Below are 21,599 nucleotides of genomic sequence, written 5' to 3' on the forward strand. Positions count from 1 at the left end.
GCTTTCCTACTTCTGAGCCAGCCAGCATAAGGGTCTGGCAGTGTAGAGACTGGACTGCAGGCCAGTAACTGGACCTATAGAGGAGAGCATCCATCAGAGGGCTCAGTGCTATGCTGCTGGTGGCATCTGAATGGAGGCATTAGATTCCCCAAATTTCCATCCTCTCCAGGCTAAGAATTGTTGTGATGAGAATCCCAGTGGCTCCTGGGTTTCCATGTTTCTCAGATGCCTTGCCTCTCTGGCTGGCTTCTGCTCCTCTGTTCCATTTCCCTACTTCCCATCTCCCGGCCTTCATTCCGTCACTCCCCACTGACCCTAATTAATGATACTCTCTATGCCAAGGAGGTGAGCTGTGAAAATGTCTTACCAGATTAGTGAAGATGTATGTGTAATAGGCTGACACCATCCCTAGTTCCGCTGCCTGCAAAGGGAAGAGAAGGAGATTAGAGAGGAAAATAAAAACCTGCTGGAAGTGCGTGAGCAGGGAGGGCTCCAAGCGTCCGCCCTTGGTCTGGCCCACTACCCTTCAGCATCAGCAGAGTAGAACATCTTGATTGATTGTTTCTTACATTGCCCTCGGCCTTGGAGGACGGAGCACAGAAACCCTGGCCTCTAGAGTAAGGTCCCTCCCCCTCCCCCCCACACCCCACCCCTGCAGTGACACTCCTAGTAGCTGATATTCTCAGGTAAAACACATTCCCATGGATATAACTGGGTATTCTGGAAACCAAAGTGACTTTACGGGAAATGAAACAAATAATAAAACAGACTCTAATAATTATCCCCACGACCATTAACAATACCAATGGCTAACACTCACTCACTGTTCAGTCCGCACCAAGCACTAGAAAGCATTTCACTCGGGTTAACCGGATGAGGTAGGCACTATTACTCCTCCACCACCCCCACTGACAGCTGAGCACTGACAGCTGAAGCACCAAAGGCTGTGCAACTTGTCCAGAAGATCACGCGTCTCATAAATGGAAATGTCGCATACTCCCCTTGGAGGGCTCTGATATTGATGGAACTACTGACACACTTCTCTTAGGGGCCGAGGCATAGATAGCAGAGCGTCTGTGGGTTGTAGGCAATTCCCAAATTAACTCCACCCCTAGCGGGATGAGAGTGAGTGAGACTCAAGTGTATTCTTGAATCTGCAGTAATGTTGGAAACAGGTGAATCATCTGCAAACTTTGGTCCTTTATGAGTAGTGAGGAGCGAGTTGCCTGGGACGTGCCCTTGGTCACAGCGCATCAGCAAGTCTCAGCCCATGGTTGAGAGCTGTGACTTCGGAAGGGTCTCTTTTTGTCTGATCTTTGTAGCCATCATAAATACCCCTAAGCAAGCTTCCCTGTCGGCGTGCCTGGCTTGGAGTGTGACAGGTGCTATAGACGCTGACAAGGAGATCACGGAAATAATGAGCCCAGCTCTCCCCAGGGCCCTCATCCCTCCTGACCGTCGGTTAGATCTGCATCATGTAGCCCACAGCCCTGGGCCCCTGGGAAACCGTTTTTGTCATGACTACTGAGGTGCATGGGAGGAAAATACAAGGCCAGGGATGATTAGATTTTCCCCTTACATCGTGTTGACCCCCCAAGGCACTCCAATAATTTTGTGAGCATTCTCACAGGAACCTTCACAGGCTCCTTGAAGGATAGGCCAGGGTAATTATATCACTGCCATTCCAATGGGAAACAAATGTCTGGGGTGAGATTACACGGGGGGTCCTGATGGAGCCCAAGGACCCTGACGGGAGGCTCTTCCTTCTTCTAGCAAAGCTACATTGCCTCCTCCACTTCCAAGAAGATGGTGGGGCACGATGCTCACCTCTATCCCTTCCCTCCCCCACCGCTGTCCGTGCCTCTCACCCCTGCCTAGGCCAGCGAGAGCTCCCGGGTTACAGGGATGGGCTGGGGGCAGGGGGGCTGGGAGAGGGCACCGTCAGATGGTTAAAATCCACTTTGTGAAATCTGATGTCCTAAAAATAAGAGACAAGAGATCCTTGGTTTTTGAGACCTGAGTTCTGGGTAAACATGGAGTTCGTTGCCAGAAGAGCCGCTCAGTAAAGTAGGGGATTACTCTGGGAATCTTCCTGAAATCAAGAGGCAGCGGAGTGCCGTCTAGCTCTGGGGCCAGGCTCAGGAGTGCACAGCAACACTCCCAGAAGCTCCGTACATCTTCTGATCACACTGCTTCTCACACTGAGTTCATCCTCCCTGAGGCCCCTCAAGGCCGGGTTGTAGCCCCGTGAAAGAGGAGTCTGGAGCTCCAGGGAAACGTGCGGACTGAGTCCAGGACGGATGCAGGGCCGGCCTGCTGGGGCTGCTAGGAATTCAAATGGGAGCAAGGTTTCCCAAAACCTCGCTGGTCACTGATGGATTTGGTTCCAAGGTCACAAGGGCTGAGTCTGACAGGTGGCCTCAGGAAAGCCTGCACCCAGCAGAACCATTTGCTAATAATGATAATTACAAGGGAATTTCCTTCAAATGCACAGCCATAAAAAAAATTAAAGGCGTTTTTAATGAAAATACCCAGTATTGGCAAGGGTGCTATAAGACACCTATATGCTGCTGGTGGGAGTGTAAATCCTTACAGCCTTTCTAAAAGGCAATGTGGCAAATCATATCAGAATCCTGAAAAGCATATGCATACCTTTAACTCAGTAATTCCACTCCTAGAAATTTATGCTCAGAAAATATTCATGAATTTGCATAAAGATTTATGTACAAAGACGTGCATCCCAGCATTATTTATTATAGCAAAGATTGAAAACAACCTGTATCTCCAACAATAAAGGATGGTTAAATAAATTATGGTACATCCATGGGATAGGAAATGATGCAGCCATTAAAATATTTGTAGAAAAATAAGCAATGACGTGAGAAAAATGCATGCATGTTATTAAGTAGAACAAAAACACAGTTTTCCAAAGAGTGTGCGCCGTGTGATAATAATTTTGGAAAAGGAAAAAAATGTGTCTGTAAAGGCAGAAAAGCCAGACACCAAAATTTAATAGTGGTTCTCTCTGGGTGATGGAATTGTGAATGATGTTTATTTTTTTGTGTGTGCTTTTCTGTACTTTCCTAAATTTCAACAATGAAATACACATATTAAAGAGAGGGGGGAGGCAACTGCATATGCTGGGAGCGATGAAATATTCCTGGGCAAGGGCTGAGCCTAAGACTTCCACCGGGGGACCATCCAGGTAGGAACCAGCTACCATAGGTTCCAACCCGCCCCTGGCAAGGGGACTGAGGGAAATCGATCTCACTCCCTACTCCCCACCTTCCTGAGGACTCCTCAGCCTTTATCTCTTGTGCCCTGAAACTTAGAGGAGCTTTTCTGTCTTTGATGACTTCCTCGATCATAGCTCCGGACATAAGAGAAGAAGGAGAAAGACAAAAATTCTGTGTTTGAGTGTGTGAGTTGGGTATACCCAAACAGGCAGACGTGGGTTTGGAGCTGTGGAAAATTACTATAGCAACAGGCTGAAGGGACAGCCCGCAGTACTCCGAGAACTCATTCTAATCTCTTATTAATTCTGAAACAAAACTAGCTGGGGTGGGGAGGTTAGGAGACAGCAAGGGAAGGAGAGGAAGAGAGAATCATCGCGTGTCTGCCGGCCTCCTCATGGCTCGGCAGAAGTTAATGAGGAACCTCACTCCCCCACTGGAAGATGGCAGGTTGCGCTTAAATGTGCAATTAAAATGGCATTAGAAGAGGCCAATGTGCCTGGAGAGGCTGGGGGAGCTGCCAGAGCCATGGCGGAGCCTGGAAGCAGGTCTACTCTTTCTGGGGCTGCTTGCCTAGCTGAGCCACCAGCCCAGGAAGTGGAGCCAGTGATTCCAAGGATGCCCAGCAGTTTGCAGCTGTTTGTCCAGAGTGGACGCCCAGGTACTGACTTCTCTCTCTCTCTCCCTCTCTCCCTCTCTCTCTCTCTCCCTCTCCCTCTCTCTCTCCCTCTCTCTCTCCCTCTTTCTCTCCCTCTCTCCCTCTCTCTCTCTCTCCCTCTCTCTCTCTCCCTCTCTCTCCCTCTCTCTCTCCCTCTCTCTCTCCCTCTCTCTCTCCCTCTCTCTCTCTCTCTCTCCCTCTCTCTCTCCCTCTCTCCCTCTCTCTCTCTCTCCCTCTCCCTCTCTCTCCCTCTCTCTCTCCCTCCCTCTCTCTCTCTCTCCCTCTCTCTCCCTCTCTCTCTCTCCCTCTCTCTCTCTCTCTCCCTCTCTCTCTCTCTCTCTCTCTCTCTCTCTCCCTCTCCCTCTCTCCATTTCCATGTGTACGTGCTGATTCAGGACCTAGCACCCTGCCCCTCTGTGTCCCAGGGGGTAGGAGAAATGGGCTGATTTGCTGTTAAGAGAACCAATGCCAACTTCGCTCTGCTCCTCACAGGGCCGAGCCTTGGACAAAGCGGCTCATCTCGCAGAGTCTCAGTTTCTTCATCTGCGGAGGGAAGATATCACGCCCGCCTTACGTGGCCATGGGGAGGATCACACTGAGAAATTACATGACAGCACTTGGCGAACTGTGGTACACGTGTAAGGATTACACACAGGCCGATATTCAGTAATACACACGGATGTGACTGCCCTGGTTGTCAAAATACGGAGATGCTTCTACTCCTTTTGGCAAATAGCCTCTGTCCCAAGTCCCCAGGTGGCCCACGCCACCACCCTAGCCCCTCCTAGGAACCCCTGGACCACAGAGCTCCTGGCAGGTCTAGGCTTGGCCAGTGTTTCAGCTGGTGGCTGCCCTGTTGCACCACGAGTTACACGTTTCTATGACATTGCCATCACCCTGCTTTCTCCTTTTAGCTCTCAGGAGCCGTCCATGGAAACTGAAGCACACAGAGGTTTGTCAGGGTCAGAAGCCCAGCCCCGGGCTCCTTCAGCCTCGGCCCAGGAGGATGCCCAAGGCGAGAAGGGAGCAGAGTGCCAGTTCAGAAGGAGGGGGAGGGGGAGGGGAAGGGGGAGGACGCTCGGCGCCCACCAGCACCCGCCCGGCCCAGCGCCCACCTTCAGGAGGATGGTGTGGGACATGGACGCGTTGGCATGGATGATGATGGTGGCCGTCTTGTCGTCCCGGATCTCCTTGAGGAGTGGGGTGGGGTCCCTCGTGTCATCCAGCATCCGGACCGAGAGGGTGTCCTTGGAGATCAGGAATTGCCGGAGCAGCTTCTCGAGGTTTAAAAGGCCTGCAGGGGAAGAGAGCACAGAGCCCCTGAGGGTCCACGGCGCTGCCTCGGGAGACACGGGAGCCAAAGCAGGACGAGCGAAGACTCGGGCGGCGTCAGGGTCGCGGCTCTGCCCCCTGCCGGTTAAGCAGGCACATCCTAACCTGAGCGAGTCTCTTAACTTCTGGGGCGTCCTGTCACCCCATCTCAAATGAAAAGAACCCTCCTCAGCGCCCAGGGCCTCCCCCGACTCCCTGGGGAATGCTCTTTTAAAGCAGAGAATGGGGCTCCCTTGAGTCGGACGAGAGAATCCTCAACTCCTTCTCACGGCCCTGGGGGCAGCGCGGCCCAGCAGCCAAGACCTGTGTTCAGAGCCCCACCAGGCCTGGGTTTCTTCCCCTGACTCACTGGGTGACCTCACGTGGCTGGGTCTCTTGACCTCAGCGGCTCATCTGAGAAATGAGAATACAGGCAGACCTCGGAGACGTTGCGCGTCTGGTTCCACGCCACCGCCATAAAGCGAGTCACAAGAATTTTTTGGTTTCCCGGTGCATATAAAAGTTATGTTTCCACTATACCGTAGTCTGTTAAATGTGCAATTAAATTATGTCTAAAAAAAGCAATGCACATACCTTAATTTAAAAATATTTTATTGCTTAAAAAGGCTAACCTTCATCTGAGCCCTCAGTGGGTCGTCATCTTTTTGCAGGAGTGACATCAAAGATCACCAATCACATAACAAATATAATGATAATGAAAAAGTCTGAAATATGGTGAAAATGATCAAAATGTGACATAGAGACACGTAGTGAGCAAACGTTGTTGGAAACATGGCACTGATAGACTTGCTTGAGGCAGGGTTGCCACAGACCTTCAATTTGTAAAGAAACAGTATCTGCGAAGTGCAGGAAAACGAGGTGTGCCTGTAATATCAGAGGCCAGAGCTCAGGGCTGTGGAGAAGATTAAATGAAGTAACACGCCAAGTGCTTAGGCCAGAACCTCGCGCATGGTGAGCCCTCATAAATGTTCCATCCAGCCTTTATTTCCATGGTGGAGGTCGGGGAGCAATTCCCTCAATGTCACAAGGCCCAGAAAACAGGTCTAGCGAAACCCTTTGAACTCCTCAGAGCACCACGGCTGCACTGAGACAAGGTATTATTATGATTATGAAAGAACAGGTCTTGAATTGCATTCCAGCAGGCAATCATGTGGGAGCAGAACAAAACAGAAAACTGGAATTGTGCGCTGAAGACTCTCCCCCTCCCTCGCTATCTGCCGTCTAGCATACGGGAGGAGGGATTCCAGAAGGATGTCACCGAGACACAAAGGTCTTAATCCTGCTTTGTCTCTGAAAAGGCAGGCCAGGAGGAGGGTGTGTGGTTGGGTGGGAGGTCTCCTGAGAAGACAGCAGTCTCAATTCCAATGGAAAGAGACCTATAGGCATTTGCTCTCAAAAGCCAATCAATGATAAGAGTAACATTTATTGAATTCTTATTGTGTTCCAGGTAATGGGCTAAACATTTCAATGGCTCATCTCATTCAAGTCCTCCCAAGGATCCTATAAAGTATTCGAATCCCACGGCACAGAGGCGAACAGGAGGCAGGAGAGGAATAACTCTCCCAGACACAGTCTGCACACACTGAGGATGGCCCGGGAAGGGCTGCTTTCTAACCAAAGATCCCAGTGCTCTGGTGTCTGTACTGGTTAAAGGAATATTAAATGCAGAGATGTCATGAATATGACCCTCCCTGTCAGATCACGCCCCCTCCTGACCCTTGAGAACCAAAAGGTAAGATGGGGGGCATCTGAAGAGCATTCGTAGCACCTCCCTCATTTTGTAGAGAGACGACAAGATGTGCCCAGGAGCACAGCTGGGACCACAATCCCCATTTTCTCATCTCCATCCAACCCTCTTCCCCTGAGACAGACTGCCTCTTAGGATAAAATGCAGCAGGAAACATCAGGCACAGAACCCAGGGAGGCCTGGAGACACGCGTCTCTGGGCTTTGGCGGGGAAGCCTTGGTGTGCCGTGTTAACAAGGAAAAGGGAGCAGGGTAGAGCCCACGGGCCTGGCATGATGGAGACTGGAGCTCCGGAAGGTGGGGTTAACCCCTAACTCCCATCCCCCGGGTCCTGAGAAGGTGGTCCCAGGAGCTGGAGGCTGCAACAGGGTGCCCCCGGAGGGCCTGCTATTCACAAAGAGGCTTCAGAAACCCAGGCCGCGCAAGCCCAGCATCGGGTTGGCCTTTCCTTCCTTCCCAAACAGGCCTCAATAGAGGCTTGTACAGACCCCCTGCTGCTATCGGTGCCCCTCCCAGCCCCTCACCACCGGCTTCCATCCAGAGTGGTGCTGATGCTGCCAGGGCACTTCCTGCCAACCCAGATGCAGAAGCTCTGGATTCAAGCTCAGGGTCAACCCTCGCTGGCTGTGTGACCTTGAGAACCATCTAACCTCTTCAAGGCTCCACTCTTCATCTGTAAAATGGGCATAACAGGTGAGAACTCACTGAGATCCTTTGTGAAAGCACACTTGGAACTGGCATGTGTAGAATCAGTGTTACTTCTTTTGTGTCTACTCATCCCCGCAAGAACCCAAAGGTCAGGAATGGTGACTCAGTGAGGCAGAAGGAAGAGGGAGGAAGGTACACGTCTGTTCATCCAGCACTCACTGTCCTAAGGGCCCGGCACCCGGCCAATAGGACACCAGCAGAGAAGATGGATCCGGTACAGACCCTGCCCTCAGGAGCTTAGAGGCCAGGAACCTGCAGCTAAGTCTACAGCAAAGTTCAAATCATATCCCCACTACCATATATAAAATACAACGAATAAGGACCTGCTGTATAGCACAGGGAACTCTACTCAATACTCTGTAATGGCCTATACAGGAAAAGAATCTAAAAAAGAGTGAATATATGTATAACTGATTCACTTTGCTGTACACCTGAAACTAACACAACATTGTAAATCAACTATACTCCAATAAAAATGAAAAAAAAAAACCCAACCCAAATGATATTCCTATTTTGTTTGGTGGCCTGAAAATCTGGTTTCCTATGGGGTAGCTCCACTGTGTCCTGTCTGTAAAATGGAGAGAATATTCACATCTTCTCAGAGATGATGGGAAAAGCAAAATCCCACTTGGACAAAGGTCTGAGCGCCCGATCCAAAGGATAAGGAGGTCGGGGAGGCCACAGAGCTGGAGCTGCTGAAGTCGTGGCCTTCTCCTTGGCTCAAGGAAAGATCTGCCAGGACACGCTCTAAGGGAGCAGCTGGAGGTATGAGTAACGGAGGAATGGTGGGTGTGAACCCCCACAGGGCCTGGAATGCAGCAGGGGGAATCTTTGGAGCCTGACGGGGAGAGAGGCCTGGGATCCTTCAGATGGGCAGTGAGTTCAGTGGGAGAAGACAAAAGCCTGGGGAGTGACAGTACAATTACACACAGCACGGAGCAGCCTGGCAAAGGCAGCCCAGGGACCCTTCATCCCGTTAAAGCTGGCAGGTGCGCTGAGCTCCCGGGTAAAAGAGCCCCAACGTGTCAGGGAAACTGGGGACCCTGCTCTAATAGATGCCCACATGCCCCACCCCCCGCTCCCCCTTGGGGTGCTCTGCTGCCTTTTAAACAAGGAAGCAGCATCCCTTCCCCTTCTCATCCAACACTGTTTGCAGGGAGGCAGGGAAGGCCCAGGGGAGGGCAGGGGAGAAGGGCAGCGAGTCCCTGGGAGGTCCGCAACTGTCCCCAGGATCTCCTACCCAGTCACTCCCTTTCCCAGGCTGCACTGCACCTGAAGTAACAGAAAGAGCGCCAGGTGGGCCGTGAATCCCAGCTCCTGCACCGCCCGTAGGTTAGCTAGTGTGAGCCATTCTCTCTGCCCCTCTGCCCCTCCATTTCCTCATCTGTGAGATAAGCGTCAAGACTACCTTACAGCGGGAGTCAGAGGATGGCAAGTCAGCAGAACAGTGTCTGTCACCCAGAAGGTGCCCCCCCAATCTGGCTTCCATCCACCACCACCCCACTCACTCACATCCCAACAGTCCTTCACCCCATCTCCTCCCCCAAACCCTCTCTCTGATCTCCAGCCCCCACCCACTTCTCTCTTCTCCCAACTCACACAGGATTTATTATCCAATTCACAGAATACAGCCCTTGGTTATAAACCATATGAAACATTTGATAGCATATGCTTATGCATATATGCATGTATTATGATAGATAACATGTGCTGTAATTATTTCACAGTTTAGGCAGGGCTCCTATTTCAAACTCCTTGGCACATCCCCACTGTGAGGTGGGATGCACGGTGCTTGCTGGTGGACTGAACGCAGACCTCTGGGGGAAGAGAGAGACTCTGCATCCTAACAGATCAGGGCAGCAGCACTGCCAGGTGGGGACAGACAGCACGTCACTTGAGGAGCCACTGAAGGAAGTGGGTGCCTGGTCTGAGGAAGAGGGGAAGGGCTGTCATAAGACAGACCTGCTCTTGAGTTGTAGTCAAGGGCTAACCCCAGAAATAATGACTGGATGGAAGTCGCAGGGGACACACTTAGCTATGATAAGGAAGAAGCTCTGTTGGAACCATCTAAAGAGGCAGTGGGCTGCATCAGGAGGGAGTGAGTCCCCCATTGCTGGAGGTAGTCAAGGAAAGACTGAAGCCCCAGTTGAGCATGGCTGTAGAGGGAATGACACCAGGGGTCGGAAAGCTGAACTACAAAAATGTTGATGTCTTTCCAGCCCAGAGAGTCTTTATGAATCAGAAAAGGATGCTTTTTTTATTCTAGGTAGAGGAAAGCATCTGCAGAAGAGGAAAAGTGGTTTAGTTACATAAAGAAGATGAGAGTTTTTCAGTGCAGTTTGGTATTTTCCAATTGTCGTTCTCCTCACCTCTATCTGTTTCATGGAACTAAGGGATTTGCCAAAGGCAGATGCCACCAGAAGGGTTAAAAGCTGCTCTCTCCCTGCTCCCCCTCCACCTCCACCCTGACCCTCCTCTCCTGAGGGACCCTTGGCCCAGCAGCGAGTCTGCCTGCTGAGGCCAAGGCTGAGCGGGACCTGGGGAACCTATGAGTCTCGCTCAGTATGCAATGGGATGGATCGATGTGAAACCCAGTAGGCTGGCTGTTCTAGGAAGAAGGAGGGAGACTGGCTTCTGGGACTGGGACCCAGGGGCCAGGTGGGGCGGGGAGGAAAAGGACGGAGAGGCTGAGAAAGGCACAGCAGGGGTTACACAGGTCTGCAGGACAAGGACACAAACGCCTAAGGGATGGGTCTGCAGGGGACACAGAGGACCTTTGCATCAAAAATTAAGAATAAATAATCATGTCAACGGCATCCCTCCTCTCCACTGGCTGATGCCCTGGGCTGCAAGCTTTGATTCTGGAAAATGTTAATATTCCCAGCAGGGGCGACACTTTAAAATCTTGTGGGAGGCAGCTGATGGAATACCGGCCAGTGGATCATGGTGAGGATGTAGGGAGACGATGTGAGTTCACCACCATGCACTGTGCCCTAAACCTGGTACATCTCCAGTCCCCTCCCCTTGCTAGGTGCAAGTTCCTCGGGTGTACGGTTTTCACGTCCTGTTTTTCCAGGGAGCAGATTCTGATGGAGAGAGAGGGAGGAGGGTCCGACGTGTTGTCAGTGGGGCAGGGGCATTGAACACATTCAAATGCTTGAACGACGTACGTATTTCACCCGCTTCTTGGTTTTGTCCCATCCCACACCTGGGCTTGGCCCCAAGAAAGGACAGAAAGGGCCAGATTATGGGGACCAGAGGAGGAGACAGAGAGGGGACGGAGGAGGAGGCTGAGACTTCTCAGTCCCAGGAGGACCACCTGCTGCCTGCTCGGCCATGGAGGCGGCCCCCTTCTCTGACAGCAAGGATGGGCGTGGGGAGAACCTGCCCTCTGTGCTCCCCTCCGCCTCTCCACTTCAGGGTGTTTGTTGGTTTATTAATTACTGGGGCCCAGGAGGCATCCCTGCCCTGAGAACTGCCTTCAGTGTTTCCTAAGCTTCTTCACATACTGTTGATTTAACCCTACAAGTGCCCTGGAAGCAGTTATTATCATTATTCCTGGGTAGAGACCAAATCACTGCAGCAGGAGAGATGCTGGGACAGATCACAGAACTAACTGGCCAAGGTCCAAACCCAGGTTTCTGATTCCAAGCTCTGGCCTCTGATTCACCACTTGAGTTGCCTGGGAAGAAGGCCTCAGTCCTCCCATAAAATAGGAAAAATGGTCCCTCACTTCTGTCTCTTCTACAGTGTTCGGAGATGCAGGGAGAGGGGGCAACAAGAACCATGTGACCTTGAAAATGGACTTAATCTCTCTTTTCTTCACGCATATAATAAAAATGTCTATAGAGCCCATCTTATATGGTTAATGTGAGGTTTAGATGAGATAATTTCAAGCCCTCAGCAGAGTGTTCGTTATATAGTAAGTGTTCCGTAAGTGGTTAATTTGTATCACCGTAAGCAAAAGCTCTCTCACAGTGCCTCCTGGGGCGGTGGCACTAGAAAGGCCAACTACTGCCCCTCTCGTCCCCCAGCTACTCACACGGGACTCTGGGTATCATTCCCGACACACCAGTCCTCCATCCGCTACTGCCACAACCAGGGTTGCAGGATAAAGTAACAGTAATTAAATGTGTATTACATTCTGGGTCCAGATAACTTCCACCCAATCACCCTGAGGGGCACTATTATCCCCACTTTACATGGCAGGGAACTAAAGCTCAGAGAGGTAGAGTGACCTGCTTCACATCACACAGCTCATGAGTAGTGGAGCAGCTTGGATTGCCTGCAAAGACGGTTCCCATTTTACTGAACCAGCCTGCGTTTCTTTTCAGCCGCACTTCCTCCCCAGGAGACAAGAGTCTCTCCTCTCCAACATCTGGACCGAGTTTAGCCAACACAGGGATGCTACAAGGCTAGAGCGGAACTCCGGTCATGCCACTGCAGGTCCTGGCCTGGCCTTGTTCAAAAGGGATTCCAGGAAGGAAAGAGAGTTAAAACCATGTGTGCTGTGTGTTCCCTAGGTGTGGATGCTGTTATACACTGTGTGTCATCCTATTTTATCCCCTCAACCACCCTGGGAGGGAGGAAGCCTCATCCCCATTTTATAGATGAGACAACAGAGGCTAGCAAGTGCCTAAGTCTACTTTGCCAAGATCACACAGGTAGCACATAAACGGCAGAGGGTATAGGGGCTCAGGACTTGTAACCACAAAAAAAGGACATTAAAATACTTAGAAACACCAAAGCAAGCCTGAAAAAAAAGTTGATTTGAGCTATGTACAATGATACCAGGAAAATACACGGAATATTATACTTGTGGCCACGAAGAGTGAAAGGCTCTGGGTCCAGCCTGAGTGTCTCAAAAGGTAACTCTGTGGCAGGGCTCACCAAAGGGGCCTTGGGGACAGTAGTGGGGAACCCCAACTTTCCTAGGAAGTCCCCTAACAGCAAACTCCCCCTGTCCCCAGGCTCCGCGGGGTTGACCAGATGGCCGTGCCTGGGCTCCTCACTTCTCCTCCCCCAGCCTCACTAGAACTAGGTACTTGCAGAGATGTTCTAATTTTTTTCCCCCATTAAAGAAAAATAATGTAATCCACAGTACAACTCTACTTGGTCCAAAACCTGCTTATTGAAAATCTACTTTGGGGAAGAAGGAGAGTACATGGCATGATTCCCCAGGGAATGATCTCTGTTATGCTTAATTTTGACAGCAGGAAAATAGAATTAGATTCCTGTTCCTAATTCGACTTGCAGCATCTCTTGGCCCTGCATTAATAAGGAAGATGGAAGAGTGTCTCCTCCCAAGCTCTGAGCTGCATTTCCCTTCAGTCCCTCATTTCTTCAGCCTTTGATTAGATTTTGAATCCTCTTTGCCCTTGAACTTCTCCTGCTCTGCCCCACCTTCCCTCCCCCCGGTAGGTGGGGCCAGAGTCACTCAGCAGCCTCCACAGATGAGTCCTCCGAGCAGCGCTGTGTGGTTGATGCGTCTCCCCTGGGAGGTGGGCCGGCCTCTCTAGCACTTGGGCAGGCTCATCCTCTCCAGAACTTTGTGCTCAGCCATCCCGCACCCTACTCAACGGAGCAAGGGGACACACTGCTCCAGGGAGATCTCTGCCCTTCAAAGGACACTGTGCCTGCTGGGTACAGCCCACCCCGAGCTGCTCCTCTGAGTCTGCTGCTGCAGCCCAGGAGGGTGGGAGGGGCCTCGGAGGAGGAAGCCCTGGCTCATAGTCGGAGGACCAGAGTTAAGAGTCTTGGTTTTGTCATGTACCAGCTTCGTGACCTTAAAGTCAAGTCACTTAGCAGCTCCAAGACTCTCTGCTCAGCTCAGAATGACTGAGAAAGAGGGAGGTAGAGTGGGAAAACATAAGTGAAAGTGCTTTGCAATCTGCAAGGAACTGTTAGAATGTCAGAGAATGTCAATTCCAGTGGAAATAGCCCTGGGCTAGGAGGCAACAGTATCTAGCATGGTACTTGGCACACAGCAGGTGTTAAACATCTGAACAACTTACTTCCCAAAGCCCAGTAAGAGCTGAAGCAGAGGAAACAGGGCTCAGCTTCAAAGCAAGAGGGACTGTGGCTAGACACAAGAAAGAACTTCCTGTCAGGTTGGTGAGACGCTGTAGCCAGCACAGATGAGGGCTGCAGGACAATCTTTGCCTGGGCATATTTACAGCCTGTCCTCTGTCTCTCAACATTCTCGCTGGGTGCCTGGGGTGTGCCAGTTCAGTCCTGCCTGAGTGGGCTTGTGGCAGAAATTTCCGGGGGAGAATCCTTGATTCTGTTATACCTTTCAATGCTGTGAGGATGCTACATGAGGAGGGCCACCTGGTGGAATGCAACATATCCCAGCTCTGTTCCATCACATGCTAGCATCCTGTGAGCTTTGAGATCAGCATCCTTTGGTGGGCATATGATCAAACCTATTTGGAAGATGCTGAGGTAAATAGTTGTTTTGGCCACAGGACAACTCAGGGTGTCCATGCTAATGTGTGCTGAAAATCTCCACGAGGGAGAGATAGAACGAAGTGTTATCTAAACAGTTCTCTCTTTTTTTAGCCACAAAATGCTTTGTCCATAAAACCCTTATGATCTAAAACAATGCTGTCCAGTAGCACTTTCTGTGAAGACAGAAACGTTCTATATCTGTACTGTCCACACGTGGTTATTGAGCAGTTGACGTGTGGCTAGAGAGACTGAGGAACTGGACTATACATTGTATTAAACTTTAAGATGGGGAATTCCAACATTTCCAAACCCACTGGGTTGTTGTAATAATTAAATAAGGTATCCAAAAAACATACATAGTTGGGACTCAGCTACTTTCTTTCTTGGGTAGCACAGAGCAAATAATCGCGTTGTGTTGAATAAATGAATGCAGGTACAAGTGGAGTCAGTAAGGTGCAGAGGTCCCGTAAGGAAGATGGTTCTGACCCTTGGCAGGGAGGGGGCTTTTGTTTTCAGATGCTGTAGGGATTCCAGGATGGAGGAGGGACTTACACTGCAGAGCAGTTCTGAGGAGCCATAGAGAGGAGCCTTATGGAGATGGCGAACCTCTTCCAGTGCAGCCCACCCAGACCCGCATGGGAAGACCTGCACAGGTGAGCCACATGACACAGACGCCTGCATCTCGGGCTCCGAGCCAGTAGCCAGCACCTGTCTGACTGTGTGTGGTGCACAGCTGTCACCGGGAGCACACAGATGCACAGATTTGCTGGAATGTGCTGGCTTAAATTAGCTAAATCTCATAAACACTAAATTTATGTCGCAAGTTGAGAGTCAGAGAAAATGCATTTCTAAAACCTGCATTTGCAAAAACAAACAAAAAAAATTTATCGGGAATTGACCTTGGACCTTGTTCCATCAGAAAAATCTACTCTCTGAGGAAAGAAGCTCTTCAACCCATCAAGTACAAATGCATCTAATTTTATGTTTTCCCTCTCTCTCTCTTTGTAGCTCCTCAACAATGAGGCTGAAAACGTGAGAATTGCGTTTGCAGATGCCAAAAGGCTTGGTGGTTGGCCAGTCTCCCTGTAACTGAGCTCCTCTCTGTTCCGCGCATGCACAGGGAGTTCTGGCAAAGGGTGTTCCTGGACTGCTCTCTCTCTTTCACCTACACACACGGAAAACAGCCGAGGACACTTAGGAATCCCTGAACCCTTTGGTTGTCGTTCCCACGATTGGAAGGAGCCCGCCCCTTCTTGGCGTATCATCTGCAGCCGGGGGGCAATTCAATCAGGTTGAAATCAACAAGATCTGACCATCTCGGGTGGAGCCAGCCTGGGGAAACTTACATTCTGCTTTGGCACAGATGAGGCAGGCGGTGGTGCAATTGAAGAAGTTCAGGATCCCAGCTACAGCCACGCTGATGTCAGTGCTGCTGGGGTGGAGGTTCAGGGTTGTGAATCTCTGGAACTGGAACTTGATAAACTCCTCCGGGGCCACTTTGAAATGAGGGACCTGGGCGGAGGAGCAAAAGTGGGCAGCAGGGAAGATCCGGAACCAGCGAGACAAAAAGAAAAGAGGGATGAGTGAGACAAAGCTGCAGAGGGTGGCTTCTTTTGTAAAAGACCTTTGCCTGGCAAGAGATGGAATTTGCAAGACTCGGGGCACCCACTCCACAGGAGGAAGATGATGTGGCATCCATGACAACGCGTGAGACCCAGAATGGGAAACCCTTCAGCCGGGGACCTGGATAAATGTACTGTGGACCTTGGAGCTGGGGTCTGTGGCCCTGAGAAGACAAAACAATAGGTCTTTATTCTTAGAAGAACTGCCCACTGCTGGGCAGACAGACAGATGGCTCTTGAAGGCATAATCCTTATACTATTTGATGTGTGGTTAATGAATCAGAGCAGAGATGCCCTGGGGACTAAGGGAGGGCCCCCTCAGCCCAGCCTAGCCAACAGATAAATAAACCAGCTCCCATCCTGGCTAAAGGCCTGGGATGGGTTCCTCGGTAGACTTACGTGAGGAGGGGGACGCGCTGCAGGCTGGGAAACCATCTAGAGGGCCTCCGGATGGAGCCCGGTAAATAAATACCTGCTATGGCTTCATTAGGACAGTGTCAGCTTCCCTCTGCATCTATTCCTGACATTTCAGGGAGGCACTGCCCCTGCCTTCTGCCTCTCTTCTCCAGGAAAGAGATATTAACAGGCTGGAATGGCTGCTTTACCGGAAGCTTAGGCTACTGGGTAGGTAATAGGAAAGTTAAAACGTAATAAGCTGCCATCCACCTTGATTTTATTATGTCACCCTGGTACCCAGAGCCAGAAGAGCTAAAGGCTGCTTGTGCCTCTATCGGAGATGGGGCTGAAACCTCAACCCTCATCCTCACTTACGGTGCCCAGTGTGAGGGCCAGATTATTGTGAGCATGGGTTTGGACTGATGTGAAAGTGAGTAAGATTGAGGGTGGACAGCAAGAAGAACTTCCTGATGGTGAGTTGGTTGGTTCCTAGCATGGGTTATTCAGACATGATTGCAGAAGTTTTCCCTGCCTGGGCTGGCCCAGAGTCTGGGATGACATTGACACGGTCTCTGTAGGATTCTGCTACCTTATCCTTTTAAGCTTCTGAAAGAAGTCAGCCAGAGACCAGAGCTCCTCTGAGACTGGGATGAGGGGAGGGTAAAGATTTAGCAGAAACTTGGGAGAAAATTCCTGAATTCAACTAGGATTAGCCCTTGAACCAGAGAGAGAGGGCAACCAATATTTTTTAGCAGAGACCGAAAAGCATAGAACTGGGGAGAGAGACTGGTGAGTAACGACATTAAAGAGCGACGTTGACCTGGGGTGTGTCCTAAGGGGTCTTTCTTCCCATATTTTGCAACGCTTACAATCTGTCTAAAATGAATAACAAATGCACCTTGAAAGGAAAAAAGGTCACAGAAGGGTAAGATGGAGGCCAGGCTGGGCAGGGGCAGGGTGGCCAGGCTGGCTGGCTTACACATCTGAGCATCTCTGCCCAAGGCCCTCTCCGTGTGGCCATCCAGCCTACCGGGTTCCAGCAGCAGCTAACTTACCCCCCATAGAAAGTACCCTTAGAGATTCCCTTGGATCCACCAATCCCAGAGATGACGCAGGCAAAAGGCTCAGGAAAGCAAAGACTCAGGAAAATGCATTTTAGAGTCTACAGTCCTGGGTTTGCATCTTGGTTCTGCTGTGTGATTTGGGGCAAACTGCTTAACCTGGCTAAGCTTCATTAACACGGAGAAACAACAGGTGCTTCTTGAGCTTTGGGAGGACAAAACGAGACCCTGTATGTGAAGGATGTGCTAGTTCAGTTCCTAACACGTGGGGTAAGTGTTTAGGCAATGCCTTTTCTCATCCCCTTCCCCCTTTCTCCCCAAATCTTGAAGCTCCTGCAAAAGCTCTTAGGTCTGTATGTGCAAGGGGTGAGGGCTGAGGGGCCTCCCTAAGAAGGGGAGCTGGTGCGAAGTCTCCAGCACAGCCTGGCATCTTGAAGGCTGCTGGGAGGCAGCCAGCTGCTCTGATGGGCCCCGGAAGGGATGGCCAGGCCAATCCTGCTGAGTCTCTCTCTGGGACAGAGATCAATCCAAGACGGATCTGCAGGTGCAAATGCATCCCCGGAAGTCATCATGGAGGGGTGGGGGGATGGAGAGGTGAGCGGCATGGAGGGGAGGGCAGCAAGGCAGAAAGCAGCCGGCCACAGGGGCTGCAGACACCTTAGCAGCATTTAAAAGAATGAACTCCTCAGTGAGAACTCCATTTCTTTTCCCTGAAGCTGAAGGGAATCAGTGTGAGGCAGTTCAGCCTCATAAAATAGTAGAAGAAGTGCAAAATCTGAATGGAGAGGGAAGGTTGCTCTGGAAGGAACATGACCAGACAAAGGAGGGGTAACCATCTGGCCATTCCCTGGGCAGCACAGCCTGCCTGGCTGGTCAATGGCACAGGGTCCGGGGCGGCGGGATGGGAAGATGGGTGCAAATCAGGGTCTCCACCTCCGGCCTGATATGCCAAGCAGGGTTAAGGGTGTGTTCTCTGAGATAAAATAGCTGCTGAACACCAAGAGGAGGCCATTCTGGAGTGGACACTGGGGGGATGACTGTAGGGGACAGGGAGGAAAGTTTTCTGGGGAAGAGGGAGGGGGGGAACAAAAAGGAGAGAGCAGAAAAGAGGAAATGGGCAGCCGAAGTCTTGGCAACCTCACTTGGTGAAGATCAGAGCAACCGGGAAATAACAACCTGCCACAGATCTGAGCTGTTATGTGGAGCCTGGCAAGAAAGATTTAAATGAAGCGTCAGGTCTAACTTGCAGGGGCCCAGGCCTGGGAGATGCTGGAAGGGACTGCAGTGGGACAGAAGCTCTTTTTTTTGGCCTGGGCTGGCTCGGGAGTCATCTTTCAGGACATCTGGGAGGAAGGATGGGGAGTTGTCAACACAGACCCTGCGCGTGGCCTGAAGCTCAAGGATTCAGCCTACAGGGCAGTGGTAAGTAAGACCCCTTGCAGGACTGGAGCTAGGACCGCAGGGCACTCTACTGTGCTGATAACAATTCCTAGAGTGCGTTCCTAAAACAAAGAAGACCAGGATTCTTCCCAAAGCCGCAGGGACCAAGCCCTCTGATCATAAGAGAAGTGGGAGCATCAAGGGAGTGGCTTCCAGAGGGCCTGGGCTAAGCAGGGGCCTGACTATTGCTCCACTGCCTCGGTGAGGGCAGCTCACTAAGGAGGTGCCCCATCCTATTGCAAGAACTGGACCCTCCCAAAGCTAACGCTTCTGGAAGGCTGAGCCTCTAGGCTCCCAGGACAGGTGCCAATTTTGCCCTTCCGTCTCCTGTACCCCCGCCCTGCCCCTCCACAGCTCCTGACCACCAAGCTCCATCTGTTCCCCAAAGACCTGGCTAGAAGGCCCTTGGGAGGCTATGGGGTCACCTTGCCACTGTCTCCCAGGAATGTATCTGAAAGGGGAAGGACTGACTGATTCCAAGAAGGACTAGGAAAGATTCCGGCAATAGAATCTCTGAAGTTTCCAATTTGTTTCCTCTGGGGGAAAAGGAGGGAGAGAGTTGCTGGAATAGGGAGCAGGCCATCTTTATCTCCCAGGGAACGAGGGCTAGAGGGAATGGACCCAACACTTTGGAGAAGTAAACCCTGGAATTGGTGAATGAAGAAGAAAGCGAAATAAAATCTCTTTTCTAGAAAGCTTACAAAACAGAGGTTTTCAAACTTTATTTCAGCACTAAAATGTAGCAAGGCCTCGCCCCAAAGGCATTCTTCCCCAGAATCCCAATATCTAAACAGAGACTCCGCAGCTGTTTCTGTGGAGCTCAGACTTCTGCCCTCTTGGCCTCCCCTGGACCACCACCCTCCCCAGCCTCTCCCTCTACCTGCCGCCTTCAAGGGACACCCCCTTCCCCTGTCACAGGACCCCAAGACTCGGAGGGGCTCAGCTTGAAAATCTTATGAAACTCTTCCTCTGAGTCCCCTCCATCCAAGCAACCTGAAAAAAGTAAGTGACCAACAAAGGCCCAGTTCTTTTATTTGTATTGATGTTATTAGTGACACCAACCAGACTTGATTCACTCTTCTAGCCCTTAAGAATCCATGATATCTTTGGGCCTGGGGCACAGGCTGCCAGCCTGCAGAGAGCCCCCCAACCCTGCCCAGCACTCACCTCCTTCTCCCCACAGATGTTGCTGATGATGGAGCTGGAGGCCGGGCTGGAGGATGGTCCCAGGACAGCGACCACCCCCTTGGGAAGGATCTGACACACTGCAGCCAGCAGCAGGGGCAAAACGTGGGGAGCAGGAAAGGAAACAAGGCGCTCATCAGGTGGGGCGTGGGCTTCGGCTTCGAGTCCTCCGATCTTCCCTCCGCTGGCCCCTCACCTCCCGCCCACCCCCGTCCCCGTCCTGGTCCCCCCTCCTATTCTTCCAAACCCAGTGCCTCTCCTCCCCTGGACTACTGGGCTCCAGGACAGTTTTATTGGAGTTTATGGATGGTATTAAATGAGGAAATGACCCAGGTTATGACAACATACGGCCTCGGCCAACAGGGTGTATAAATTGTCTGGGCTGTCACCGAAGGATGGAGGCGCACAGTGGAAACCTGCACGTCCCACCCCCTTTCTGCCTAGCCTGCAGGATGGGTGCTGGGAGCCCGGGCATGGCTGCTGCAGGGGCTGTGGGTCCAGCTCACAGGACGGCCAGCCAGCATGCAACCTGTTAGCCCCCGCAAAGAGAAAGAAAGAGAGTCTAGAGAGGAAAAAAGGTAGACAAGCAGAGAGAAAAAGGATAGTGAGGATGAGGCCGGCAGAGAGAAGAAAGAAGCTCAGCTAAAGTCAAAGGGAACAGGAGAGAGAGAGGAGAAGGAAGAGAGAGAGTGAGTGGCCGAGAGGGCCCGCGTCTTTCAATGCCACCCTCCTTTCACCTGGCCTGGAGCCTGGTGCTCCTGCTTCCCTGAGCCCATCACATGCCTTCCTGACCAACCAGCACGCTCTGTGACCTTGTACCTCCCCCTGGGGAAGGCACCCTTCCCTCCTCTACCCCGGACGCTCACTCACCTGTCAAGAAGCACCTCAAATGCCACCTTCTCCTTACCCCTCCCGCAACTCCTTTAAGTAGAATCCATCCTCCCTGGGGCTCCGAGGCCCATGGATTTTCCCTCTGTTCTAAGACACTTGTAAATGTGTCTGTTTCAGTTTGTTGTTTAGATGTGTTTCTCCTCTCACTAGATTTCAAACCTCTTAAAGGCCAGAGCTGAGACGCATTTATCTCTAAATCCCCACTTCGCATTTCCCTGGTGTCCAGCACAATGTTTTCTAAGCGCCCAGTTCATGTTTGTTCGATGAATGAGTGGATGGGTAGGACACGCAGTCAGAAGAGGAGAGAATGTAAGATTTTAAAATGCTACATCCTTTCGAATTATGGTTTTCTCCAGATATAGGCCCAGGAGTGGGACTGCTGGGTCGTATGGTAGTTCTATTTTTAGATTTTTAAGGAACCTCCATACTGCTCTGCACAGTGGCTGTACAAATTTACATTCCCACCAACAGTATAGGAGGGTTCCGTTTTCTCCACACCCTCTCCAGCATTTATTGTTTGTAGATTTTTTTTTTTTTTTTTTTTTTTGCGGTACGCGGGCCTCTCACTGTTGTGGCCTCTCCCGCTGCAGAGCACAGGTTCCGGACACGCAGGCTCAGCGGCCATGGCTCACGGGCCCAGCCGCTCCGCGGTATGTGGGATCTTCCCGGACCGGGGCACGAACCCGTGTCCCCTGCATTGGCAGGCGGACTCTCAACCACTGCGCCACCAGGGAAGCCCTGTTTGTAGATTTTTTGATAATGGCCATTCTGACCGGTGTGAGGTGATACTTCATTGTAGTTTTGATTTTACAATAGCCAGGACATGGTAGCAACCTAAATGTCCGTTGACAGAAGAATGGATAAAGAAGATGTGGTG

At 51.2% G+C, this 21,599-nt stretch overlaps 1 protein-coding gene across 1 annotated transcript in view; it reads right to left on the reverse strand.

Moving 5' to 3' along the window:
* Positions 1–21,599, reverse strand: part of GRIK4 (glutamate ionotropic receptor kainate type subunit 4) — a gene marked incomplete at both ends in the record, with an annotated part of 308,409 nt that overhangs the window by 137,776 nt on the left and 149,034 nt on the right. Inside the window, 4 exons of the mRNA XM_082845308.1 lie at positions 368–421; positions 5,007–5,185; positions 15,474–15,639; positions 19,814–19,911. Of these exons, the coding sequence (XP_082701434.1) occupies positions 368–421; positions 5,007–5,185; positions 15,474–15,639; positions 19,814–19,911 (497 nt within the window). The remainder of the gene's footprint in view (positions 1–367; positions 422–5,006; positions 5,186–15,473; positions 15,640–19,813; positions 19,912–21,599) is intronic.

This window comes from Leucopleurus acutus (assembly GCF_964270905.1).
Source record: "Leucopleurus acutus genome assembly, chromosome: 8".
Classification (NCBI taxonomy): Eukaryota; Metazoa; Chordata; class Mammalia; order Artiodactyla; family Delphinidae; genus Leucopleurus; species Leucopleurus acutus.